Here is a 24,473-nt window from a genome sequence, read left to right as displayed (position 1 = left end):
TTACCCCCACATATGGGGTATCATCGTACTCAGGAGAAACTGGACAACAACTTTTGGGGTCAAATTTCTCCTGTTACCCTTGGGAAAATAAAAAATTGCAGGCTAAAAGATCATTTTTGAGAAAATAATTTTTTTTTTTTTTTCATGGCTCTGCGTTATAAACTTCTGTGAAGCACTTGGGGGTTCAAAGTCCTCACCACACATCTAGATTAGTTCCTTTGGGGGTCTAGTTTCCAAAATGGTGTCATTTCTGGGGGATCTCCAATGTTTAGGCACACAGGGGCTCTCCAAACGTGACATGGTGTCCGCTAATGATTGGAGCTAATTTTCCATTTAAAAAGCCAAATGGCGTGCCATCCCTTCCAAGCCCTGCCGTGCGCCCAAACAGTGGTTTACCCCCACATATTGGGTATCTGCGTACTCAGGACAAACAGGACAACAATATTTGGGGTCCAAATTCTCCTATTATCCTTGGCAAAATAGGAAATTCCAGGCTAAAAAATCATTTTTGAGGAAAGAAAAATTATTTTTTATTTTCATGGCTCTGCGTTATAAACTTCTGTGAAGCACCTGGGGGTTTAAAGTGCTCAATATGCATCTAGATAAGTTCCTTGGGGGGTCTAGTTTCCAAAATGGGGTCATTTGTGGGGGAGCTCCAATGTTTAGGCACACAGGGGCTCTCCAAACGCGACATGGTGTCCGCTAACAATTGGAGCTAATTTTCCATTCAAAAAGTCAAATGGCGCGCCTTCCCTTCCGAGCCCTGCCGAGTGCCCAAACAGTGGTTTACCCCCACATATGAGGTATCGACGTACTCGGGAGAAATTGCCCAACAAATTTTATGATCCATTTTACCCTACTGCCCATGTGAAAATGAAAAAATTGAGGCGAAAAGAATTTTTTTGTGAAAAAAAAGTACTTTTTCATTTTTACAGATCAATTTGTGAAGCACCTGAGGGTTTAAAGTGCTCACTAGGCATCTAAATAAGTTCCTTGGGGGGTCTAGTTTCCAAAATGGGGTCACTTGTGGGGGAGCGCCAATGTTTAGGCACACAGGAGCTCTCCAAACGCGACATGGTGTCCGCTAACGATGGAAATAATTTTTCATTCAAAAAGTCAAATGGCGCTCCTTCCCTTCCGAGCCTTACCATGTGCCCAAACAGTGGTTTACCCCCACATGTGAGGTATTGGTGTACTCAGGAGAAATTGCCCAACACATTTTAGGATCCATTTTACCCTACTGCCCATGTGAAAATGAAAAAATTGAGGCTAAAAGAATTTTTTTGTGAAAAAAAAGTACTTTTTCATTTTTACGGATTAATTTGTGAAGCACCTGGGGGTTCAAAGTGCTCACTATGCATCTAGATAAGTTCCTTGGGGCGTCTAGTTTCCAAAATGGGGTCACTTGTGGGGGAGCTCCAATTTTTAGGCACACGGGGGCTCTCCAAACGTGACATGGTGTCCGCTAAAGAGTGGAGCCAATTTTTGATTCAAAAAGTCAAATGGCGCTCCTTCCCTTCCAAGCCCTGCCGTGCGCCCAAACAGTGGTTTACCCCCACATATGAGGTATCAGCGTACTCAGGACAAATTGGACAACAACTTTCGTGGTTCAGTTTCTCCTTTTACCATTGGGAAAATAAAAAAATTGTTGCTAAAAGATAATTTTTGTGACTAAAAAGTTAAATGTTCATTTTTTCCTTCCATGTTGCTTCTGCTGCTGTGAAGCACCTGAAGGGTTAATAAACTTCTTGAATGTGGTTTTGAGTACCTTGAGGGGTGCAGTTTTTAGAATGGTGTCACTTTTGGGTATTTTCAGCCATATAGACCCCTCAAACTGACTTCAAATGTGAGGTGGTCCCTAAAAAAAATGGTTTTGTAAATTTCGTTGTAAAAATGACAAATCGCTGGTCAAATTTTAACCCTTATAACTTCCTAACAAAAAAAAATTTTGTTTCCAAAATTGTGCTGATGTAAAGTAAACATGTGGGAAATGTTATTTATTAACTATTTTGTGTCACATATCTCTCTGGTTTAACAGAATAAAAATTCAAAATGTGAAAATTGCGAAATTTTCAAAATTTTCGCCAAATTTCCGTTTTTATCACAAATAAACGCAGAATTTATTGACCTAAATTTACCACTAACATGAAGCCCAATATGTCACGAAAAAACAATCTCAGAACCGCTAGGATCCGTTGAAGCGTTCCTGAGTTATTACCTCATAAAGGGACACTGGTCAGAATTGCAAAAAACGGCAAGGTCTTTAAGGTCAAAATAGGCTGGGTCATGAAGGGGTTAACATGTGATTTTAATCACAGCAGGTTCCTACCAACCCATCAATTCAGACATTACTGAGAGAGGTGTCCACATTCACCCAGGAATCCAGACATCAGAGCTTCATACAGTATAATAGGCCCAACATTAAAAAAAAATACTCACCTCTGCCCGTTCCCCCCGCTGCTTTGGTCGGCGCTGCGTTTTACCTGCGGATTTACTGCGGAATTACCGTGGATTTTGTTCGGATTCCACCTGCGGTTTTACACCTGCGGAATCCTATTGAGGAGCAGGTGTAAACCGCTGCGGAATCCGCACAAAGAATTGACATGCTGCGGAATGTAAACCGCAGCGTTTCCGCCCGGTATTTTCCGCAGCATGGGCACTGCGGATTGCGTTTTCCATAGGTTTACATTGTACTGTAAACGCATGGAAAGCCCCTGCGAATCCGCAGCAAAATCCGCAACTTGTGCACATAGCCTAACTGTAAAAAGTTAAAGGCAAAAAATTAGCAGCTCTACTTCAAAAATTAAAAATTTATCAACTTGCCTGTGTGCCAAAAAAGTGACAAAAATAGCTTAAAGGGGTTGTCCACTACTTTAAGTTAACCCCCAATGTATCCCCCCGGGGCCCCTAATGAATTTTATAAATACCTTCTGTTGCCGTTTTCACCTGTGATCGGCGCTATGGCGGCGGCTGAGTCCGTGTCACGTGACCTCCAGGCTGCAGCCACCGCTAATTTCCGCCGACGTCATGTCAATTTCTAGATTCTGGAAATTGACGTGACGTCAGCAGCTGGCGTGTCCAGCCTCCACAGACAGCAGTCACTCAAGACTGGGCTGTGGGTGGGGCTGGGGGCTGTCTGCGGGGCTGTGCTGGGGGCGGGCTGTGCTGGGATCTGCGGGCGGGGCTGGGGTCTGCTGGCCGGCCGCTCTCATGTGCTTAGATGTTCAGCCGGTGCGGTGGTGGTGGCGGCGGCCAGTTCGGTGGTGGTGGTGGCGGGGGGTGGGGGCCTGCGCAGTGAATCTGCCGAAGGTGCTGGAGTGTGCGGGCGGGGGTCTGCGGGGCTGTGCAGTGGGGTCATTAGTGTGTGTGTCTCTGTGTGCAGGCATCATCCGATGGGACTACATCCCATTGGGCCCTGCCTGCTACAGTGACAGTGAGTGACACATTACCCAATGATGGGGCAGTAGTAGTCCCAGCATCCGGCTAATGTGTTGAATGTAAAAAAAAAACACATACACACATATACAGTACATACATACATACAACATACATTACACATACAGCACATGCCCCATGCGACATGTGACATGCACCATGTGACATGCACCATGTGACATGCACCATGCGACATGCACCATGCGACATGTGACAACATGCGACATGTGACAACATGCGACATGTGACAACATGCGACATGCAACATACGACATCCAACATGCCACATACAGTACATACATACAGTACATACATACAACATACATATAGACATACAGTACATATAACATAGATTACATAGTCACCATCACTTGTCACTTTGATCCCTGAAGCCAGTGTCACCTGTAAAAAATATTAAAATAATAAACAAACACTATACTCCCTGATCCGCAGAAATCCAATTAAAACGAGTGTCCCATGACGATCTCCCGTGGATAGCAGCAGCATCAGCTGATGCGACCGCTCTCCAGGGGCTCCAGGAATACAATGATGGAGGGTATCCTTCCACAATGTATTCCCCACAATGTATTCCTACGCCCCTGTGAGAAAATAGTCCCTAGTCTCACTTTTGGCATTGCTGTGTGAGAAAGTTCCCACGCAGCTTTTGTCATAAAGTGAGACTCTGAACTATAGTAACCTCAGTGATGCACTGCAGGAGCCATTGTCTCCTGTCAGTGTGTCACTGAAGGTCCTATAGAGCAGTGACATCACCCGATGGAATAGCCAGATTCCTACTCCACACTGATGAGGGGCAAAAACCCCAAAACAGCTGTCTGTGGATGGATACCATGCTTGGCATAGGTGGCTTTCCTTCATAGGATGCTGCCCTTCCCGTGGTTGTTCCTTCTCGGGGAAAGGCCTGGCTATTCACTGCTTGCGTCGAGAAACACGTGATGGTGTCTCCGCAGCTTCTTTACTTGCATCTGTTTATTTCCCATAAGGGATGGGGGCAGTGTTCTGGAATCACTGCGTTGAGAAACACGTGATGGTGTCTCCGCGGTGTTGAATGTTTTGGTCTCCCCGAGGCCAATCATCTGTGCCTTTATGAACTCTTAATGACCTGGAGAATCATAATGGTAGGTCAGTTTTATGCTGTGTACACACGTTGCAGATTTGGGTGCAGAATTTTCTGCACAAAATCTGCATCTCCTTGCAGAAAATGCAGCTGTGTTTTTTATGCATTTTTTCACTTTTTTATCGCAGTTTTAATGCGGGTTTTTTGTGCAGTTTTGATGCAGTTCTTGGTGCATTTTTTGAGCAGTTTTGATTCAGTTTTTGCTGCAATATTTGGTGCTGTTTTTTTGCGTGGTTTTGATTAAGGTTTTTGATGCTTTTTTATGCAGTTTTTGGTGCGGTTTTGATGCAGTTTTTGGTGCAGTTTTGATGCATTTTTTTAATTTTTTTTTGCGCGGTTTTTGTGAGTTTGTGTATGCTTTTTTTGAAAGCTAAATAAAGATGTATTATTGAGCAAAAAAATATTTGTGATGTCATTATTGTCCAACCTCCTCTTTTACATTTGTCTAACCCACACTCCATTACACACAGATAGACAGATAGATGATAGATGAAATGGATAGACAGATCTACATATAGATAGTGGGTAGTGTAGGGTCCGGATTACATCCAAATTAGCTGCAGATTGGATGCTGCGTACTTGTCCCATCGGATAATGCCTGCACACACACCCTAAAAGACCCCCCGCACAGCCCCGCACACACCCGAACAGTCCCGCACACACCCAAACAGTCCCGCGCACACCCGAACAGTCCCGCGCAACCCTGCGCAGTCCCGCGCACACCCGTGCAGTCCCGCGCACACCCGCACACATCTGAACAGTCCCGCACAGCGCCGCACACACCAGAGCAGCCAGGCACACACCAGCACAGTCCCGCACAGCGCCGCGCACACCTGAACAGTCCCGCACAGCGTCGCACACATCCGAATAGCCCGCAGACCCTGCATGCACACACCCCAAACAGTCCCGCACACACCCGAACAGTCCCGCACAGCACCGCACACATCTGAACAGTCCCGCACACACCAGAGCAGCCAGGCACACACCAGCACAGTCCCGCACAGCGCCGCGCACATCTGACAGTCCCGCACACCCCGCACACACCTGAACAGTCCCGCACAGCGCCGCACACATCCGAATAGCCCGCAGACCCTGCCTGCACACACCCGAACAGTCTCGCACACACCCGAACAGTCCCGCACAGCGCCGCACACATCTGAACAGCCCGCAGACCTTGCACACACCTGAACAGTCCAGCACAGCGCCACACACATCCGAACAGCCCACAGACTCCGACCGCACACATCCGAGCAGCCCGCAGACCCCGCCCGCACACAGTCACCGCACACACAGTTCCCTCCTCCCGAACTGCAGCGTTTCTCGGACCCACATCTGCAGAAACACTGCACATCTTTTTTACATCTGTGGTTTTGCTGTGGATGTGCCAGACTCAATGAAAGTCTAAGGGTGCAGAAACGCTGCAGTTCGGCACAAAAGAAGTGACATGCTGCGGGAAAAAAAACTGCGTTTCGGTGCAGTTTTTTCCGCAGCATGTGCACAACAAGTCTGCGGCTCCCATAGACTTACATTGGTTGTGCACTACACTGCGGATTTGATGCAATTCTGTGCAGCAAAATACCCTGCGGATCTGCAATCAAATTCGCAACCTGTGCACACAGCCTTAGCATTTAGTGAACCTAGCAAAAAAGCCAAGCAAAAAACAAGTGTGGGATTGCACTTTTTTTGCAATTTCATTGCACTTTGATTTTTTTTCACATTTTCTGTTACACAACATGGTAAAATCAATGGTGTCGTTCAAAAGTAGAACTTATACCGCAAAAAACTAGCCCTCACATGGCCATATTGACGGAAACATTATGGCTCTGGAAAGAAGGGGAGCGATAAACGAAAAAAGCTCCGGGGTGAAGGGGTTTAGAAACATGGATATGGACATATCAATATAAATAGACATAGATACATATCTATCTATCTACCTATCTATCTGTGTGTAATGGAGTGTGGGTTGGACAAATGTAAAAGAGGAGTTGGACAGAAATGACACCACAAATCTTTTTGAAGAGAGAGGAGGGAGGGGTTTGGGTGTGTTTTTGGAGTGGGTGTGCTAGGTTCGGGCTTAGTGGCAGTGCAAAGCATCATGGAACTTGTAGTATTAGAGCACAATAACTCAGGAGAAAGGAAGTTGTCGATTAACCCCATGAGAGCTGGATCCAGCACTGAAGATGTGCTGCTACAGCATGATAAAAGGTAATATTGCTAAAATAAACACAGTGGATGTTTTCAGTGGCACATAATAGCAAGATTTATGAAAATATATATATATATATATATTGTAGTGGACAACTTCTTTAAAAGACATGTAAATGGTGAATCAGCGCCTTTGGTGTAATGAACTCACACACAGTCCGTAAAATCCTGTGTAAACAAAGGGTCAGTTGTCATTTTAGCACCTGACAGTCTTCGTGCTATACATTTGTAATGCAGTCGGGCACAAATGCTGTGAAGTGACGGTATCCATCTTTATCTCATGGTAATTGGGGTCTTTTTTTACTTGATGGGAGCATCATAAATTCGTTCTTGAGGGTATGAGCAAAAAAGACAAACGTTGTAGGTGTATATTTTAGTCAGAATTTTGTGTTGTTGATGTACTAGACAAAGTCTGGGCAGAAAATCGGCCCTGTGGCCACATGCACTAAATATTAGGCCACGTTCGCACAGTGCAGATTTATGCTACAGATAATTACACATTACAGAAAATAAATCATTCTTGTGTGGACTTTCAGTGAGGATTTCGTAAATGGAGTGGGGCGAAATATGCAACAACATCTGCTCCGATTTGTGGCCAGAATTTTTCCCTGGCTTTCTAGTAAGCAGTGGTAAGGCATCCTTGGCTAGATTTCCTGGGTAAATAGGAACATAGCATGTGCACTACTACTAGGGGGAATGAGGCCTAGTGAGCTGGCTAATGATGACTGTACTGTTGCTGGGCGCTTCCCATCCAGGAGGCTGTGTGGAGCAGCAGCCATTGGTGCTGCCGGCTGAGTGACAGGCCAGGCTGGAAGGGGGCAGGCTCCAGTGAAGGCCTCCTGACAGCTACATTTCCTGCCTGCCTGCAGAAGGAGGGGGACAGGGCGCAGACATCCAGCATTTAAGGGGCTCTCCTCATCCCTCCTTTCCTCCACATTGCTGTTCCGCCCTGTTCTCAGTGGAACAAGGAGAAGGCGGTGTCTGGGCTGGTGAGCAGGCAGGCAGCAGGCAGTGCAGGCAGGCTGCTGGGCACACAGGATCCTCAGCACTGGCTCCTTCTCACTGGGATGGCCTGTGAACTCATGTCTCTGCAAAGGTATATGTTCTCTCCCTCCTCCACCTTTACTGTCTGATGTCAATACACATATGTTATTATTGTGTACGTTTCTCACTATGGCTTCTTGTGCTCATGATTTTGTTTCATGACATGATCTGTTCCATGTCGTTGTTTGTTGTCGTTTTCTGCTTTTATCGCACACGCGTGCTGAGAATGAATTCTGCGGCAAGAATTGTGGGGAGCAGATGGCGACTGTGCGTTTGATGTTGTCGTCTGTGGACATCATGTTGTTAGGGAACAGTATACAGAATCCTAGCACCAGAATGGAACCTTAATTCCTGTATTTATCACATCCTGAGCTGTAGATTTATATAGAAATCTGTGTCACATATATCTATATATTACATATGTTTAGCGGCATTTTATTTCATCGGAGATCTATTTCCGAGCATACGATCAAATTCTATAGACGTCTAACTTTAATATGTAATTCTGATATTAAAAGCCAGAGTGTTTGCTATTGATTTTAACAAGCAGGAATCCATCGGTGTGTCCCTGCTGTCTGTATGCAGCATATGATGAGTGCAGTGGTATACCGCAGGCAGGTGCGGGGGGCTGCGCTGGAGACCCTCCGCAGTGCCACTGCCTTACAGTTGCTGGCTTGCTTTTCATCTTGTTTACTTCCTGACACACAGCAACAAAATGTCTAGGAAGATGATGCAGTGCAGCGAGCGGGAGGCCCGAGCATAAACCTTTACTTTTCCCTGCTGTGATTCCTATACAGTGTAATATTGATGACAGTAGGAGGAATTTTTATCCAAGGGGGTTGGGTGGGGGGAAACTATTGCCATTGACTGCCCAGCAACAGTATGCATACACAGGTCAGAGAGTGGAAAAGCAGGATAGGGCCGGGACATCAGATTCCCAGTATTTCCTTATAGGACGGTGGTCGTTGCTGAGCATTTAAACTCTGATTTATTTTACTAGAGTGAAGACTGACAGCTTTGTCGCAGAATAGATCCGTGCTATTCACCTTGCAGAATTCCGATTCTGGTTATGCGGTGCTGCCAGTTTGCCTAGTGATGATCCTGGAAACTACCGTGTGTATAGGCCTCATTCAGATCTCAGGTTTTCACATATGAGTGCTATCCATGATGGGTTTTTCTTTAGAACGTGTACTCATTATAGACTGTGAGCCAGTTTCATTTCTCTATATTCATGCAAACCAAGTGGTCCTCACTAGTGATGAGCGAATGTGCTCAGATAAGGTGTTAATATGTTCATGTCCTGCCTAACAAACAGGCAGTCCATGCATGTGTTTCGACAGCTGCGGGGACTCAAACATATTGTTCGAACACGCCAAAGACACTGTTAGCACCCGAGCATGCTCAGATAACACCTTATCCAGGCATGTTTGCTCATCACTAGTCCCCACCAAAACACAGAGACCTGTCAGATTTTCATCCGAGTCACAGGGCAAACTCCCCAATGCAAAATGAAAAAATTGGCCACCATGTGGAAGCAATCTATGCGCTTTATTATTTTCACTGGTAGGAGAACCTCTAGAGACATTTTTATTGTATCGAAGAAACAGATGAAACACTGATAAAAACTGACCAGACCCTGATGAAAATCTGCTCCAAACACTGATAAAAATCCTCTATTTTTTTTTGCATACGAGACAAAACGCTGACGTCATTGGTCAATTCAGTTCCTTGATAAGTGAGTTTTTGTTTTGCATTACTCTGCTTAGCATTGTCACTATAGCATGTGATGCTCCTGTACAATAAGAGCCAGCGTTTCTGACAGCTAGGTAATGCTAGGGCAGCAGTTGGCAGAAAGCTGGCACAGATTGTAGTCAACTCATATTAATAGCGTTGTCCACTTGAGTGCTTGCGGCCAACATTTCTATTAAATCTTATAGCCGTATAGGGTCCAGCCTGACTTCTAGGACATTGCAAGCATTAATATACAGTCGTCTTTCATGTTGCATTTGATTTTGTTACTTGCAGTCATTCAGTGTGTAGGAAGGCTATGTGCACACATTGCGAATTTTGCTGCGGATCTGCAGCTGTTTTCCATGCGTTGTACAGTACAATGTAAACGTATGGAAAACAAAATCCGCAGTGCCCATGCTGCGGAAAAAAAACGCTCGGAAACGTAGCGGTGTATTTTCCGCAGCATCTCAATTCTTTGTGCGGATTCCGCAGCGGTTTACACCTGCTCCATAATAGGAATCCGCAGGTGGAATCTGCACAAAAAACCGTTGTAAATCTGCGGGTAATCTGCAAAATCAGTGCGGAAAAATCCGCACACCAATTCGCAACGTGTGCACATAGCTTCCATCTTAAATATATGGATTGCTTGTTGTGCCCACATATCCAGAAAGCTTTCATAGATGATAAGGAAACTCACCATGTGTCTGTGGAACGGAGCCTTGAATGAGAACACTGCAACAACATACAAAAGCCATGTAGAATTATTTTAAATCATTTTCTTCATTGGTTTATTTATTCCAACTATCGATTTGTGCTGTTTTCACTTTGTTTTGTTTTTTTGTTTCTTGGATTCACATCCTCCTCCACTACTCCTGTCCCCTCTCTGCCTCCCCCCCCCAAAAAAAAAAAAAAAACCAAAGGGGCAACCTCCGCATCTAATCATCCTTCTGGAATGGAATTGTACTCAGTTTAATAGAGGTTCCCATACACATTAACCTGAAAGTGGTCAGAACAGAGGATTTTGATACTCTCAAATTTGTTTAAACTAAACAGTAAGGCTATGTGCACATGTTGCGGATTTTGCTGCGGATTGGCCCCTGCGGATTCGCAGCAATTTCCATGTGTTGTACAGTACCATGTAAACGTATGGAAAACTAAATCCGCAGTACACATGGTGCGGAAAATGCTGCGTTGTATTTTCCGCAGCATGTCAATTTTTGTGCGGATCCCGCAGCGGTTTACAACTACTCCTCAATAGGATTCTACAGGTGTAAAGGTACCTTCACACTCAGCGACGCTGCAGCGATACCAACAACGATGCCGATCGCTGCAGCGTCGCTGTTTGGTCGCTGGAGAGCTGTCACACAGACAGCTCTCCAGCGACCAACGATCCCGAGGTCCCCGGTAACCAGGGTAAACATCGGGTTACTAAGCGCAGGGCCGCACTTAGTAACCCGATGTTTACCATGGTTACCAGCGTAAACGTTAAAAAAACAAACACTACATACTTACCTTCCGCTGTCTGTCCTCCGGCGCTCTGCTTTCCTCTGCACTGTCAGCGCCGGCCAGCTGGAAAGCAGAGCGGTGACGTCACTGCTCTGCTTTCCGGCTGGCCGGCACTGACACAGAATGCAGGAGGAGTGCAGAGAAGCAGAGCGCCTGGGACAGACAGCTGAAGGTAAGTATGTAGTGTTTGTTTTTTTAACGTTTACGCTGGTAACCAGGGTAAACATCGGGTTACTAAGCGCGGCCCTGCGCTTAGTAACCCAATGTTTACCCTGGTTACCAGTGAAGACATCGCTGGATTGGCGTCACACACGCCGATCCAGCGATGTCAGCGGGAGATCCAGCGACGAAATAAAGTTGTGGACTTTCCTCAGCGACCAACGATCTCCCAGCAGGGGCCTGATCATTGGTCGCTGTCACACATAACGATTTCCTTAACGATATCGTTGCTAAGTCACAAAAAGCAACGAAATCGTTAATGATATCGTTATGTGTGACGGTACCTTAAGGCTAAGTTCAGATTGCGTTAGGGCAATCCGTTTAGCACTAAGCGCTAGCAGATTGCGCTAATGCAATTCTTTTTTCGGGGTCGCGTTTAACGTCCCCGCTAGCGCAGATCCCCGATCTGCGAGAGCGGGGAACGGACCTCGGGCGCGCCACGGACGCTGCAAGCAGCGTCCGAGACGCGTCACAAAACACTGGTACATCGCTAGCGCGTGCCGAAAATGGCACGCGCTAGCGATGCTCGTTCCCATTGCTGCCAATGGGCGCGCTAACGGACTCGTTGCACGGCGTTAATTTCGCCGTGCAACGCTGGTCGTTAGCGCGGTCCCATTAACGCAATCTGAACCTAGCCTAAAACCGCAGGTGTAATCCGCACAAAAAACGCAGGAAATCCGCAGTGCGTTTTACTTGCAGATTTTGCAAAAACGGTGCGGAAAAATCGGCACATCCGCACATCAATCCGCAACGTGGGCACATAGCCTTAATGAAGGATTCAGCCAACAAATCGACATCTGAAAAGAAGTCGACAAGATTAATTTATTCTACAATTTAGGATTAGACTGAGTATCATTCCATTCAACAAGGATTTATCACAGTTACTTTAATAAAATGTTTTTATTGCTAAAACGAAATAAATCCTTTCCGAACAACCAGCAGAAATCCGTATGTTAGAGGGGTTGTCTTATAGTTAACCTTTATAGAGCACTTTTCCCTATTTAAGACCTCGCCCTCGTTTGTTTTCTCCTTTAATTAAACAAGGATCCGGATTTTGCTACGTTGTGTCCGTGGAGTAAAATAAAATTGGGGCAGAACCAAAGATAGGCCATGACTAGGAGGAAATCAGATTCTATCTGGGTCAGGAGGTCTATCAAAATCAAACAGCACAGAGGGGTCTGAAAATCCAAGTGTAATGGCATCCAGGGTGTGTGGGGAGAGTGGTCACAAGATGGCAATCTCTACAGCTCACCAGAGTAGTATCCATGAAGTATGCAGGAGCTGAGGGAAACAATTGGCTGCCAAACCGGTCTCCCAGCTTGGCTCCTCAGCCAGACCACTTATTTGGCCCTGGGCACTGCCACTGCTGGATCTGGTCTGACATCAGCAGAAGTGGGGCTTCATCCTACAAGGGGTGGACATGCTGCATCACCGTTTTATATTCATAGTAGACAGCTGACATTGTGCATCTCCTTCCAGTATTCAGTAACATCTTTGCCTCAGGTATCATATGTTGTAAAGAAGGACTTAGAATGCGAAAACATCATTTACAGTGTGTCCAAAAAGTGATTTACCGTACTTTTTATGTTAGAGGAAATCAAGTTTCTATATTTTCTTTGTTTTCATCTGTGTTGTGCTAACCAGACGGCTGTCCCCATCGATCATGTGGACTTACTGGACTTCATACAGCGGAAACGTGGTGTGTGCAGTGCTCGCATTTATGAGCCGAGACTGGAAATCAGACATTTGAAGTTTCTGTGGACAGACGGACGATGATCTGCTTACATAACTACATTATATAATTGTACCAAGGCTTCTCAGAAGCTGTCATCATTCATCTGCAATGCCCACATTTCCTGCAGCAATAATGACAGATGACGACATACCGAGCATGTATTTGGTCTGCTGAAAATTACCCAAGACTTGATTATGATTTTATTATACAACTGGACTGCTTTTGTATCTGCCATACTATGAGTCTGTGCAAGGAGCCATTTATTTAGTGCAAAGTTTACTTTGGGAGAGACATTCCTAACAAAATCAGAATGTGTCCCTGCCTCTAAATACATAGTTTCTGCACCAAGCTGTATTACCACTGCCCACTGATCCCTCTGATAAGACTATTGGCATAAAAGAATGTATCTGTCAAAAGTAGATGGATAAATGCCTTCTCCTTCATGCTTCACTGTCTATCCAGATCCTTGTTGGAGAAAGCCGGGTACTCATTCTGTTTGGGAGCCAAGTTTAGCTTGGCAACTCCCTCCTTGCCCCAATTTCCTGCCTTAACGATGACTGTTTTTTTAGGGTGGCATGAAGTAGAGCCCAAGCATTGCCCATGGTAGCCCATTTTGATGTAGTAGACTTGGATCCTATACCAATGTTTGCTCTTGGGTCCTCTTTGACCTTTCATCTCTTTCTCTTCGGTCATCATTGTTTAATTGAGCTCTTGCCAATATTAATTTCAATGAATGAATAAACCCTCATAGAAATAGAGTTCAGTGAACGTATAATGAAGATGGTAATTTCTCAGCCCTGCAGACAGCTTTTCTACACAACATAGTCTCATAAAATGGATAACTCAAGACTGTAATCTTGCGTCATTGACTCCGAGTCTAAAGCTGCTCAGTCTAAATGACTTTCATCATACGCCCTAAGCCTAGTATTATGCATTATCTTCTGTGTAGTATTAAGTACTTATTTCTTTGTAAAGTCAGCCCTGCCACATTCCTCGTGTTTCTTTATCATTATCATGGCCAGCCACTACAGTGTAATCTCACATCCAACAAGAGCTACTTCTTTAGTTTCGGTCTCTAGGTGGAATGGATGATCTAGCAGCTCTATACTTACATGAATGACTGTACTGAATATTATTCGGATTAAAGCATGGTCATTTTGTAATATTGTGATAAGTCTGAACACGACCAAAACCAACATAAATAGCAGGGCTTTATATCTCCAAAAATGGCAATCTGTATCCAAAGTCAGCAAAAATAAGATGCATAACCGTTAACCACAGAGGGACATTAAAACCACGACCAGGGGACCGAGAACAAATCAATAAAGTGCAAGAACGTCCAGTAACTATATTTGCACTTTATGCATTAGAGATTACTTCTCTTTGCTCATATAACAGGTAATGCCTTTGTACAACAGTGGATAATAAGATATCTAGACTTAGTATGCCGATAATATAACAAGTAGGTAATCTGCTATATATCAGTGGATGATGAGAAGTATAGGCAAATAACTTCATATAGTTAATGTTATACCCATTAGTAAACCGCGCACTATAGGGGAAGTGACTTGCATGTATTAGTAATTTACTTGCAAAGGGGAAGGGTGAGTAAAGCACAGAGTCTCTGCTGCAGCCAATCCTTAATTGTAGCGGCTTGGGCAGGGCCACTCCATGTTTGGCTGCATCCCGTCCACGCGGGATGTCATCGCTATAGACAATAAGGCTGTGTGCACACGTTGCGGTTTTTTTCACGTTCTTTCCGCGTTTTTCCCCGATAAAAACGCTATAAAACCGCAAAAAAAAAAACACATACAATAAGCATTCCATCATTTAGAATGAATTCTGCATGTTTTGTGCACATGATGCGTTTTTTTCCACGAAAAAAACGCATCGCGGTAAAAACCGCAGCATGTTCATTAATTTTCCGGGTTTTTTTGCGGATTTCCCACTCCAAAATGCATTGGGAAGTGTCTGGCAACAACACGGCAAAACCGCGGCAAAAACGCATCAAAATCGCGGCAAAAACGCATGCAGTTTTCTTGCTGATTTCTTGCAGAAAATGTCCGGAATTCTCAGGAATTTTCTGCGAGAAATCCTGAACGTGTGCACATAGCCTAACACACCAGAAGCAGCCGCATACGCACAGTGCTGGGTGTGGAAAGGGTAAGTAAAGTGTTGTGTTTTGTTTTTTGTCTTTTTTGGGAGGCGAAGGGTTTTCTGAATCAAAAAACCCCTTTAATAATAATAAATCTGTCCAAACCTTGTATGCGCCATTTGCTGTCTGTTCATAGATGGTAAGCTGGTGAGCAGGGCCCTGACTCCTTTTGGTACCTGAGTTGTGTTATTCTGTATGGTCTTTATTGTTTGTACAAGTCCCCTCCTAAAATTGTAAAGTGCTCCAGAATATGTTGGCGCTATAAAAATAAAAATGATCATTTGAGGGCTGTTTCAGCTTCTAGCAGGCATTGCCCTACATTGGGCTAATTTTCTCCACGAGACATTGCGTCTCCCCACATCTCTATGGGGCAGGGATTAGGATTATCCAGTTCATGTGGCCAGTACATAGGACGACATCACAGCTGGATCACTGCTGTTTGGGTCTCTTGACCGACCGCTAATATAGGACTGGGGCAGTTCCTTTTAATGCATTGCTTGCAGCGCTTTACAGACCTCCTCATCGCTGTCCCCATTGGAGCTCACACCCCACATTTCCATTTTAAGTTTGCAATAACGCTTATTTATGCTGCAGATTTAAAATCTACAGAGCAGGCCAATTTACACCGTGTATATTGTCCGCAGTGTGCACGTGGCATTTCTTAAAATAATATACATAGCCCCACTACTGTAGTACACAGTGATTTTTTTTTTTCTTATGGAAAATGTTGTGTTTGTTCCTGTGGGAATGTGCCCTAAAGGGTTCATTAACGCATGGCAGACTGGATGCAGAATTTTCTACAACGGAGATCCTTTCCATTTATCTGACAAAGGTTGTATTAGGAGAAACCACCAGGTGGCACTCCCCAGTGGTTTATGCTGCCCTGACAGTGAGAACCCAGAGTCTCAGACAGCCTGTGACAGCTATACTCACAGCGCCTGAGAGCTGGGCAAGAAAACACCGTAACAGCTGAGCTGGAGTGAGCAGAACGCCAGGTAGTGAATGTACTGAAAGGACCTGTGGTCACGTGACAACAGGGGGCGGGGCTTAGAGTCCTGTAGCAGGAGTATGCAGGTTACTACAGGAACAAAGGGTACAGGAGAAGGGAAAGGGAGTCACCGGACACCAGGGAAAGGATGAGGCAGAGGGAGGCGCAATCCAAGGCAAGCCGAGGTCAATAAACGGGAACGGAAACGCAGTACACAAGGAGCAAGGAAATAAAGAATAGTCAGGGACTTGGCAGGAGTCAGAAAACCAGAGAAGCAGATACACAGTACATAATCAGAAGGCAAAATCACACCAGGGAACAGAACCGAGTCAGAACCATACAAGCAAACTACAATACTGGCACAAGCAAACAGAGGTCAACACACTCAGCCAATAGCAAAAGTATAACAGACAGAGATTGAAGCTTCCCAGGACTATAAGAAGCTCACCCCGAACCAAAGAGAGGCCAATAACAAGCCCCAGGTGTGCAGGTCAGAGCCTGCACTGATCAACACATTAACCCCTGGCGTGCAGGTGAAACCCAGCACTGGGATCATGACAGGTTGGTTTAGGAGGTAATACGGATTTCTGCAAGCCACCTTCCCCTGACTTGGAGAATCGCAGAAATTTCTGCAGCAAATCAGCCCCTGAATGATTCTTTACAGCGTGTTATTTAACCTTTAGAAAGTCTTCAGTGCCTCCTAAGTATAGGAAAGTATTCCAAAGAAGCCCAAATCTTTCACTGACCTCGTAACCAGTGTTTGTCTGGGAAAAAAAAGGTTATGGATAAATGGTGTGGGTGGAGAACGTACAATGTGTTCCTGCCCTCCAGCAAAATGCTAAAACAAGGCCAAGTACGTTGACCCTATTCCAGCTTGTTGAAGGATGGGCATTTATTTTTATCCGACAAGTACTGATGAATCAGAGACTGGCTCAATTGTTACAGTTATGTATATTTCACTCTGGTGTTTCAGAGAAAACATACATGAGAACCATGAAAATAAAATGACTTCTTCCTGCCCAAGCTCCCCTAGACTGACCAGTCTCTATGTGTACGACTAGTCAACATATTTAATTGGTTCTCGGCCACCGGTTTAGTTAAACATACATGACTGCAATAACAGATCTGGTCTCTGGACAGCAGAAATCAGCAGACTGGTTCTCATGTAGACGGAACGCCATTCTCTGAACCCCTTGAGTTCTCTGATTGGCTGCTACGCTATCCGCATGTCAGTGCAACATCCAATTCCAGGCTCCGGGAGAAGTGGCGAGACTTTAACTGAAAGGAAACTACCCCTTTTTAATGATCGTCTGTCTGCATGCAGTTTTGCGTTGACTTGTGTTAAAGGGACGTCAAATACAGGACTGTGGAGCCGGTGTCCATTTTGGTGGAGTCTGTATAAAATGGACAAACTCCGACTCATAAAATATATAATAAATTGGTACAGTATACAATGCAGGATGTGCTGTAAATGTTTTCATAGTAATTTGGGAAAGTTATAAAATGTCCTATGAATGTCTGTTCTGTTCCTGATCTTAGGGTCTCGGCTTTTAGTGGAGATGAATCTGTGCTGCACTTTATGTACATGCTCCGTAGTGACCAGGGCTGTGGGGTCAAAGTCAGGGAAATTGAGGAGCCGGAGGCTTGGCTTACCGACTCCACAGCCCTGGTCAAATGAATGACCTGTTATATCAACAGTAAGTGCTGATTTTATGGAGAAACCTCCCTTTTAGCTGTCAAAATGATAATGTTTGTAATTCCGCATAGTTTTTTTTTAATTTAGCGATCTGATAATTCTATACTTTCTGCCTTGTTATTTTGGATTAAATAAAGAATAATACAAATTTAGAAAAGAAGAAAAAGTTGAAAACCAAAATATTATTTTAGATAAATGGTTTGGACAATGGCTGCACAACGTGAGACCAGTTTGCATGCCGCCATATGTTGTGACGGGACAGGGGTGTGTGTAGAGTAAAACCCTGTATGTACTGGCATGGCTGACACAGCTTTCCGTGTGTGTACAGTGAACACTTGTGTACGGTTACATTCCAGAGCTCGGTGACCCTGGCAGATGCACCGTCTCATTTTAGGCTCAAGGACTGTCAGCTAAAAAAAAAATTCTTGCTCAGCAACACGATGGGCGGCATCAACGACACTGAGCTTTAAAACGCTGGGTTACGAGAAGTGTACTGGAATCTTATTGTTTGCAGGTCAGAAGCATTCTCCCATGGGGTGGGGGCACAAACATAACTGAGCAGTTGGTTGCTGTGACGTTTCAGTCCATACCCCTATCCTGAGCTATAAAAGTGACCTTGGTTGTCTGGTGCCTGCTGTAAGGAACAGCTGCAGTATTCTTAGGCTACAAGAGAAGCACAACACTTGCTGCGTCCATCTAGTGATAGCGTGGGAACGTCACCGCTCGTGGATTCATGCCCATGTGTATGTATGCAGTCACTTTATAGTGTTATGTAATGAGATTATATTAGCATTGTACTGCCGTCACCCATTACCTTTTGTGTTACTGCCACATGCATCTCGCTATGCCTCTTGAGCGGCAGTGAATCATCCTTGGATGTTACATGAACTTGCCTCTTACATAAGTTGTCATGCCCGAACATGTGAGGATAATTTTCCTTGCATATCATGTCTATGGAAAAGACTAGTAAAAAAATGTCTTGCTATGTCTGTGTAAATAGGGATATTAGGCATAGCCAGGTCCAGAAATCTCTGTAAGTCTTTACTGTTTGTGATATTGAATAATTGAATTTTCATTTGTTTTCAATGCAAAGTAAAATTCTACTGGCACATTTAATATGATATACGGTACTTGTCCAGCCACACTGTATGTTTCCTTTCCTTCTGTAGAATCAGATGCCATGAAAGCTACTCCACCAGTAGGTGGCATTCTGGACTTGATGTAGACCCCACAGCGGTGTCTCGCTACTTTCTTGTTTGCTACTTATTATGTGCAATGTGTCGAAATTCTTGTGATATTAGATCATTTAGAGGTTTGATAAATGAAAAGATGCCGTTGTTGTCCTTTATTTTATGAATGTATGACATGCATGCTAATTTCCTTTTGTTTTCCACAGCTCTCAGGAAGATGAACGGCCCATGTCTCCATTCTTTATGAGGTAGGATTGCGATGTGTGCTATAATCACTTTTTCATTGAATAGTGTATACCTTTTGACTTACAAAGAAGATTTCCATTTCCACTTGTGTACATGGTGTCATGGAATGAATAATACCAACCACTGAGTAGCAATGGATTTCCCTAATCTCTTAAATGGTTGTCCAGGACTTTAACATTAGGGTATGTGCATACGTCAGGATTTCTTGCAGAAATTTTCCTGACAAAAACCAGAGATTTCTGCCAGAAATCCGCATGCGTTTTTACCGCGATTTTGACGCTTTTTTTACGCATTTTTGGTGCGTTTTTTGTGCGTTTTTTCCCAAATGCATAGAATTGCGGGAAAAACGCAGAAAATCCGCAAAAATAATGAACATGCTCATTTTTTTTTACCGCGATGCGTTTTTTTCCGCGGAAAAAAACGCATCCATGTGCACAAAACATGCAGAATGCATTCTAAATGATAGAATGCATAATGTATGCATTTTTAATGAGTTTTTATAGCGTTTTTAGCGCCAAAAAAAACGCAAAAAAACCGCAAAAAAAACCTGTACGTGTGCACATATCCTATGGATAGGCCATCAGGCTAGGTTATCAATGTCTGATAGATGAGGATGCTACACCTGGGCGCCTGAAGATCAACTATTCACAACACAGCAATGTCAACAGAATAGAGGCCACAGCCGGGTACTGCTCATCAGCCCCCTATTTAATCAAATAGAGGCTGGATAAGCAGCACCCAGTTATGACCACTATACGGATGATGGAGCTGTGCTGTGCATCTCTGCAACTGAGCAGTTTCAGCCTCCACAGGAATAGCTGGTCAAAGGGGATCCTGGGTTTCACACCCCCTCTGATCAGACATTAATGGGCTATCCAAATAATGGGCCATCCATATTACAGTCCCGTACTTCCCCTTCAAATGGACTCTGTCAGTAAGAGGAACTCGCGCAAACCGCATATATGGGCATACAGGTCTTTGAAATGTAAATCCATCTCCACTTTTACATTTTCTATCTGTTGCTGCATACCAAAGCTTTTAATGAGGCTATGACTGTCCAGGTTGTTTCCCCGCCTATCACAAGTCTCTAAAGAGAACCATGCTAGATGGGGAATCAAACTATGGAGGTGTAGGCTCCTAAAGTGCTGCGTCACACTGAGAGCCGTTAACACTTTATATGAATGGAAACGCTATTTGATTAGGTGTACAGCAACAGATATAAGATATAAAGGTCGATGGATTTACATTTCTTAGACCTGCATGCCCATATGTTCAGTTTGGGAGAATGGGGCTGGATGATCGTTCTAACAGATACCCTTTAAACCCATACTAGGGTTGGTTTTATTGGAAGCCAAGTTAACTTGCATGTATTTGGTGGGAAGGCAGTAACCAGAGTTCTTGGAGAAAACGCAAACATAATTTGTTGCCTTTTTTTGCATGCAACTTTGACCTCCAGACATTTTCAAGTACACTGAGCCACAATGTTACCTCAGTCACTGAATACAGGTGACCAGCAAGAAGCTGCTATCAATATATTAATGTCCAGAGAAATAACTAGTGCACTGCCTTATGAAGAATGTGAATGCAATGATGTTATGCCAAAGTGCTTAAAGTAGAGGAGCCCTAGAAATATGGGGCCATACATGCCCCTTTATTCTGCAAGACTACGATCATGCTTCCAGTTTCTTGGTCTGGTTCTGCGTTCATTTGCAAAACAGATTTGTTGCAAAGCTGATGCAAATGGGCTCTATTGATTATTATGGGATCTGTCTGGTTTCCAGTCTAAAAACTGACACAAAGAGGAACCCAGTGGACCCCATGCTAATCTACAGGTACTTCTGCTCCCTTTCACATCTGCTTTTTACATTATTCCGTTTGTTTGTTCCGCTATAGAAGTGTCCTTCCCCAAGAGTCAGAGGTGAGGAACACATAATCAGCACTGTGGATAATGTAACTCATTTAGCAGGACTTTATCTATGTGCCGAAATTAGGAAGGAACTTTTCTCAGTGACTCAAATGATCTCCAAATAATGTTGTAGCCCATGTAATGGATAGTGACTGCATAGGCCTACAGGAATTAGTGTAGGTGTGCCCATGGCGGATTACCCTCCTATAAGGCAGCTGCTCGAGCATGAGACATGAGGTATGTGCCCGGCGAGCGGTCTGATGCCACAACCTGCCGTCCTTTATAACTGCACAGAAATGTTATGTAAGGACATTCTCAGATGGAGTAGTCATCGGTGCACTGGAAGAAGATCCACATTTGTACGCGTTAGTAGGATGGTTACCTGACTGGAGAGCGGTGACAGGTGTGTCCGCTGTCCTGTGCATGTCATTGTCATCTCCCAGTCATAAAACCATAAGTATAGGTGATACTTTGCCTGCCTAGACTGCAGTAACTGTGATTTCTAGCATGTAACTTGTTCTTGCGGCCTTTCCTCCATGTTTTTATAAAATATTCTGGTCCATCATGGGATGAGTTACTATTAGGTGTATAACCTGCAAATGTTGAAGTGAAGTTTGATAATATGATATGGAGTGTGACACCTTACATTCATGTGTGCGACAGAAGCTGATCATCAGAGAAGTCATCCATGCTCAGTACCTGAGAAGTGCAGTGTTTGTATATGTTATCTAATGTTTACTGTGTGACTATGGCTTTATTGCCTGGTCAGACGTGGTATATAGCCACCAGGGGTAGTAATGTAGGGTCCCGCTGACGTGGAGGTGTACCCAGATGTTCAGCTGCTGTCAGTAGCTGTCCTCCTGGGCAACATGTACACAATCTCCTTTTTCTGCTGTATTCTTGTCTTTCTACACTCTGCGTCCCAGACCTGACTCCAGGTCACCTTCTGGTTATTTATTGAGTTACACCAAAGTTTATATTTGCTTTTTGGTGATCTGCAGTTTTTCCAAGTGAGTTTACCTTCTCTTATTTACAATGCCGCCAGTCAGGTTTTTAAAGCACGCGTTGTTCCCAGCCTTATCATGGTCAGCTACTTACACTGGCTGCTGGTTAATGATTCGCTTTTTTTTTGGCCATGCCACTGTTATTTTTTTTCTTTGTTATTTTTTTATGAAGCCTAATGTTGTAGATCGGTATTGCTCTATTCCCCTCACAGCACAGTGAGCTGTCAGGCAGAGGATGGTGGGGCTAAGTGGGAAATAGAGCCAGGAAGGCAGTGGCTTGGGAAGGGCTCAGACACTCCCAAAGCACCTTAAATTCATATGGACATGAGGCTTAACTGTAATTTTTATTTCATGGAGAAACCGATTGCATGCGCAAAGTTATAGCTGATATTATTTTTCAGAGAGCAATACGACCATAAACCGTTTGGCGGGGATTCCCTATAACACACTATCCATAGGGTGGATGATGAATGGTTGATCCATCAGTATCCCTACTTTATTATTATTATTATTATTATTATTATACATTTTTATAGCACCATTTATTCCATGGCGCTTTACATGTGAATACGAGGCAAATATAGACAAATACATTAAACATGAGCAGATAACAGGCACACGGGTACATAAGGAGGGAGGACCCTGCCCGCGAGGGCTCACAGTCTGCAGGGGATGGGTGATGAAACACTAGGAGAGGGTAGGGCAGGTTGCGCGGCGGTTCAGTAACTTCAGGATCACTACTTGAGCCCTAACCTCCCCTGTACATAATTGCTGCCTGACCCAATGGGGCTAATGTGTTTGGCTATACTGTTTATTTTAACTCCTAAGATGCTGAAGGAATCTGCAGTGTTTGAGCATTATTCCATCAGAATTGCGTGATATCCCCAGTCTTGCTTCCCCAATTCTTCCTAAAGAAAATTAAACCGCTGTTCCTTTGCTTCATCTGGGTGGGACACACCACCCTCATCTACCACATAATCCTCAAATACATGAAGGCTGGTACTAGTACTACTCATACTACCTTGTAACTTGCTTATGCAGGTGGGTGGATTCTGAACAAACAGGAAGCCCCTCACTACTACATGTTGGCATTGAGGGAAGGGCCGAAGAGATGTCTCAAACCCCTCCAATGGATTTCCCACCCTAAGACCAATATACCCCATTCCCCAAGGTGTGAATATTGCATACCATGTTTACCAAAATCCCACCCAGAGAATTCTCACCCATGGCCCCATACATTTTACCAGTGCTAGGTTCCCCTCCTAGCCCACAAGATTGTCTACTTCATTCAAATGAGAGGCCCATCAGAGATGTATTTGCCAACAAACACAGATGTGATCAGCTTACAACCCTCAGGTACTCTAGAACATCATAACTTCCTACAATGTACAAGACTCCAAACCTTCTGCCTCCAGTTTTCCGATATACACCCTTCAATAGTGGATCCCTCTTTGCTTGACACATTTCTGCACTTTCCATCAACTCCCACCAAACATCTCTCTGAAATGTATTCTGACTTCATCCTTAATAATTCACCAAGTAAAGTGAGCTTTATAATTGCCTGGGAGAAAGCACATCCACCCCTATTGAAATCCTCATTAAGCATTGCAGCTTGGCAAATCCTACCAGTGTGCAAATCACATTTGTGGTCACATGATGACCTCTGGAACTGGCTTGTGGAGACGAATCCTAACTGTGTACATTACACGCCGTAAAGATTTGGCAAGCCAGGGTATTTGCCGAAAATGTCACCAGTGGTAGACAACCTAAACCCTTTTTACTCGTGTAGGAGACTAGGAGGGAGGATAATCACACAGTCATCCCAGCAGATAGGTATGTTACTGATTCTAGGTGCCTGTTTGATGTCCTGATGCATCATGGTATTGACATCAGAGCATGAAGGAATAACATGCAGGATGGAGGCTAAAGAGAAGCGCGGACTGTGACAATCAGAATGGGGTGCAGTTATAGAGAAAATACCCAGAGGGCTTCACCAGTTTAGATAATCTTATACCACATAGGGTCAGAATAGGACAGATACAGGTATTTACTGGGCTCAGTGGTGGTAGTAGGGTTTATAGTTGTCTGTTAAGATACATATAATGATGTTACAGTGAATTATTAATCATGAATTGAGCTCTATGGTTGTATTATTGTGTCTCATTAGGTATAATCACCTTTTGTCCTAAAATAAATAACCATTTGGAAAATATTTAACTTGTGGAAGGTTATTGTAACAGTAACCTCATGGAATCCATTAGAAAGTGTTGCTTCTCAT

General features: G+C 44.2%; 1 protein-coding gene across 6 annotated transcripts in view; it reads left to right on the top strand.

The window, feature by feature from the left end:
• Positions 1-24,473, top strand: part of FAM13A (family with sequence similarity 13 member A) — a 353,932-nt gene that overhangs the window by 273,973 nt on the left and 55,486 nt on the right. For 5 of the 6 annotated variants that reach the window (XM_069743550.1, XM_069743547.1, XM_069743545.1 and 2 more), the window contains one exon: positions 19,246-19,287. In XM_069743550.1, coding sequence (XP_069599651.1) covers positions 19,246-19,287 — 42 coding nt within the window. Of the gene's footprint in view, positions 1-7,642; positions 7,872-19,245; positions 19,288-24,473 lie in introns of those variants that run through there. The other variant, XM_069743551.1, reaches the window with a different exon arrangement.

The sequence above is a fragment of the Ranitomeya imitator genome, chromosome 1 (genome assembly GCF_032444005.1).
Source record: "Ranitomeya imitator isolate aRanImi1 chromosome 1, aRanImi1.pri, whole genome shotgun sequence".
NCBI lineage: Eukaryota > Metazoa > Chordata > Amphibia > Anura > Dendrobatidae > Ranitomeya > Ranitomeya imitator.
Note: the sequence above shows the minus strand (reverse complement) of the source record. Positions and strands in the feature narration are given on the sequence as shown.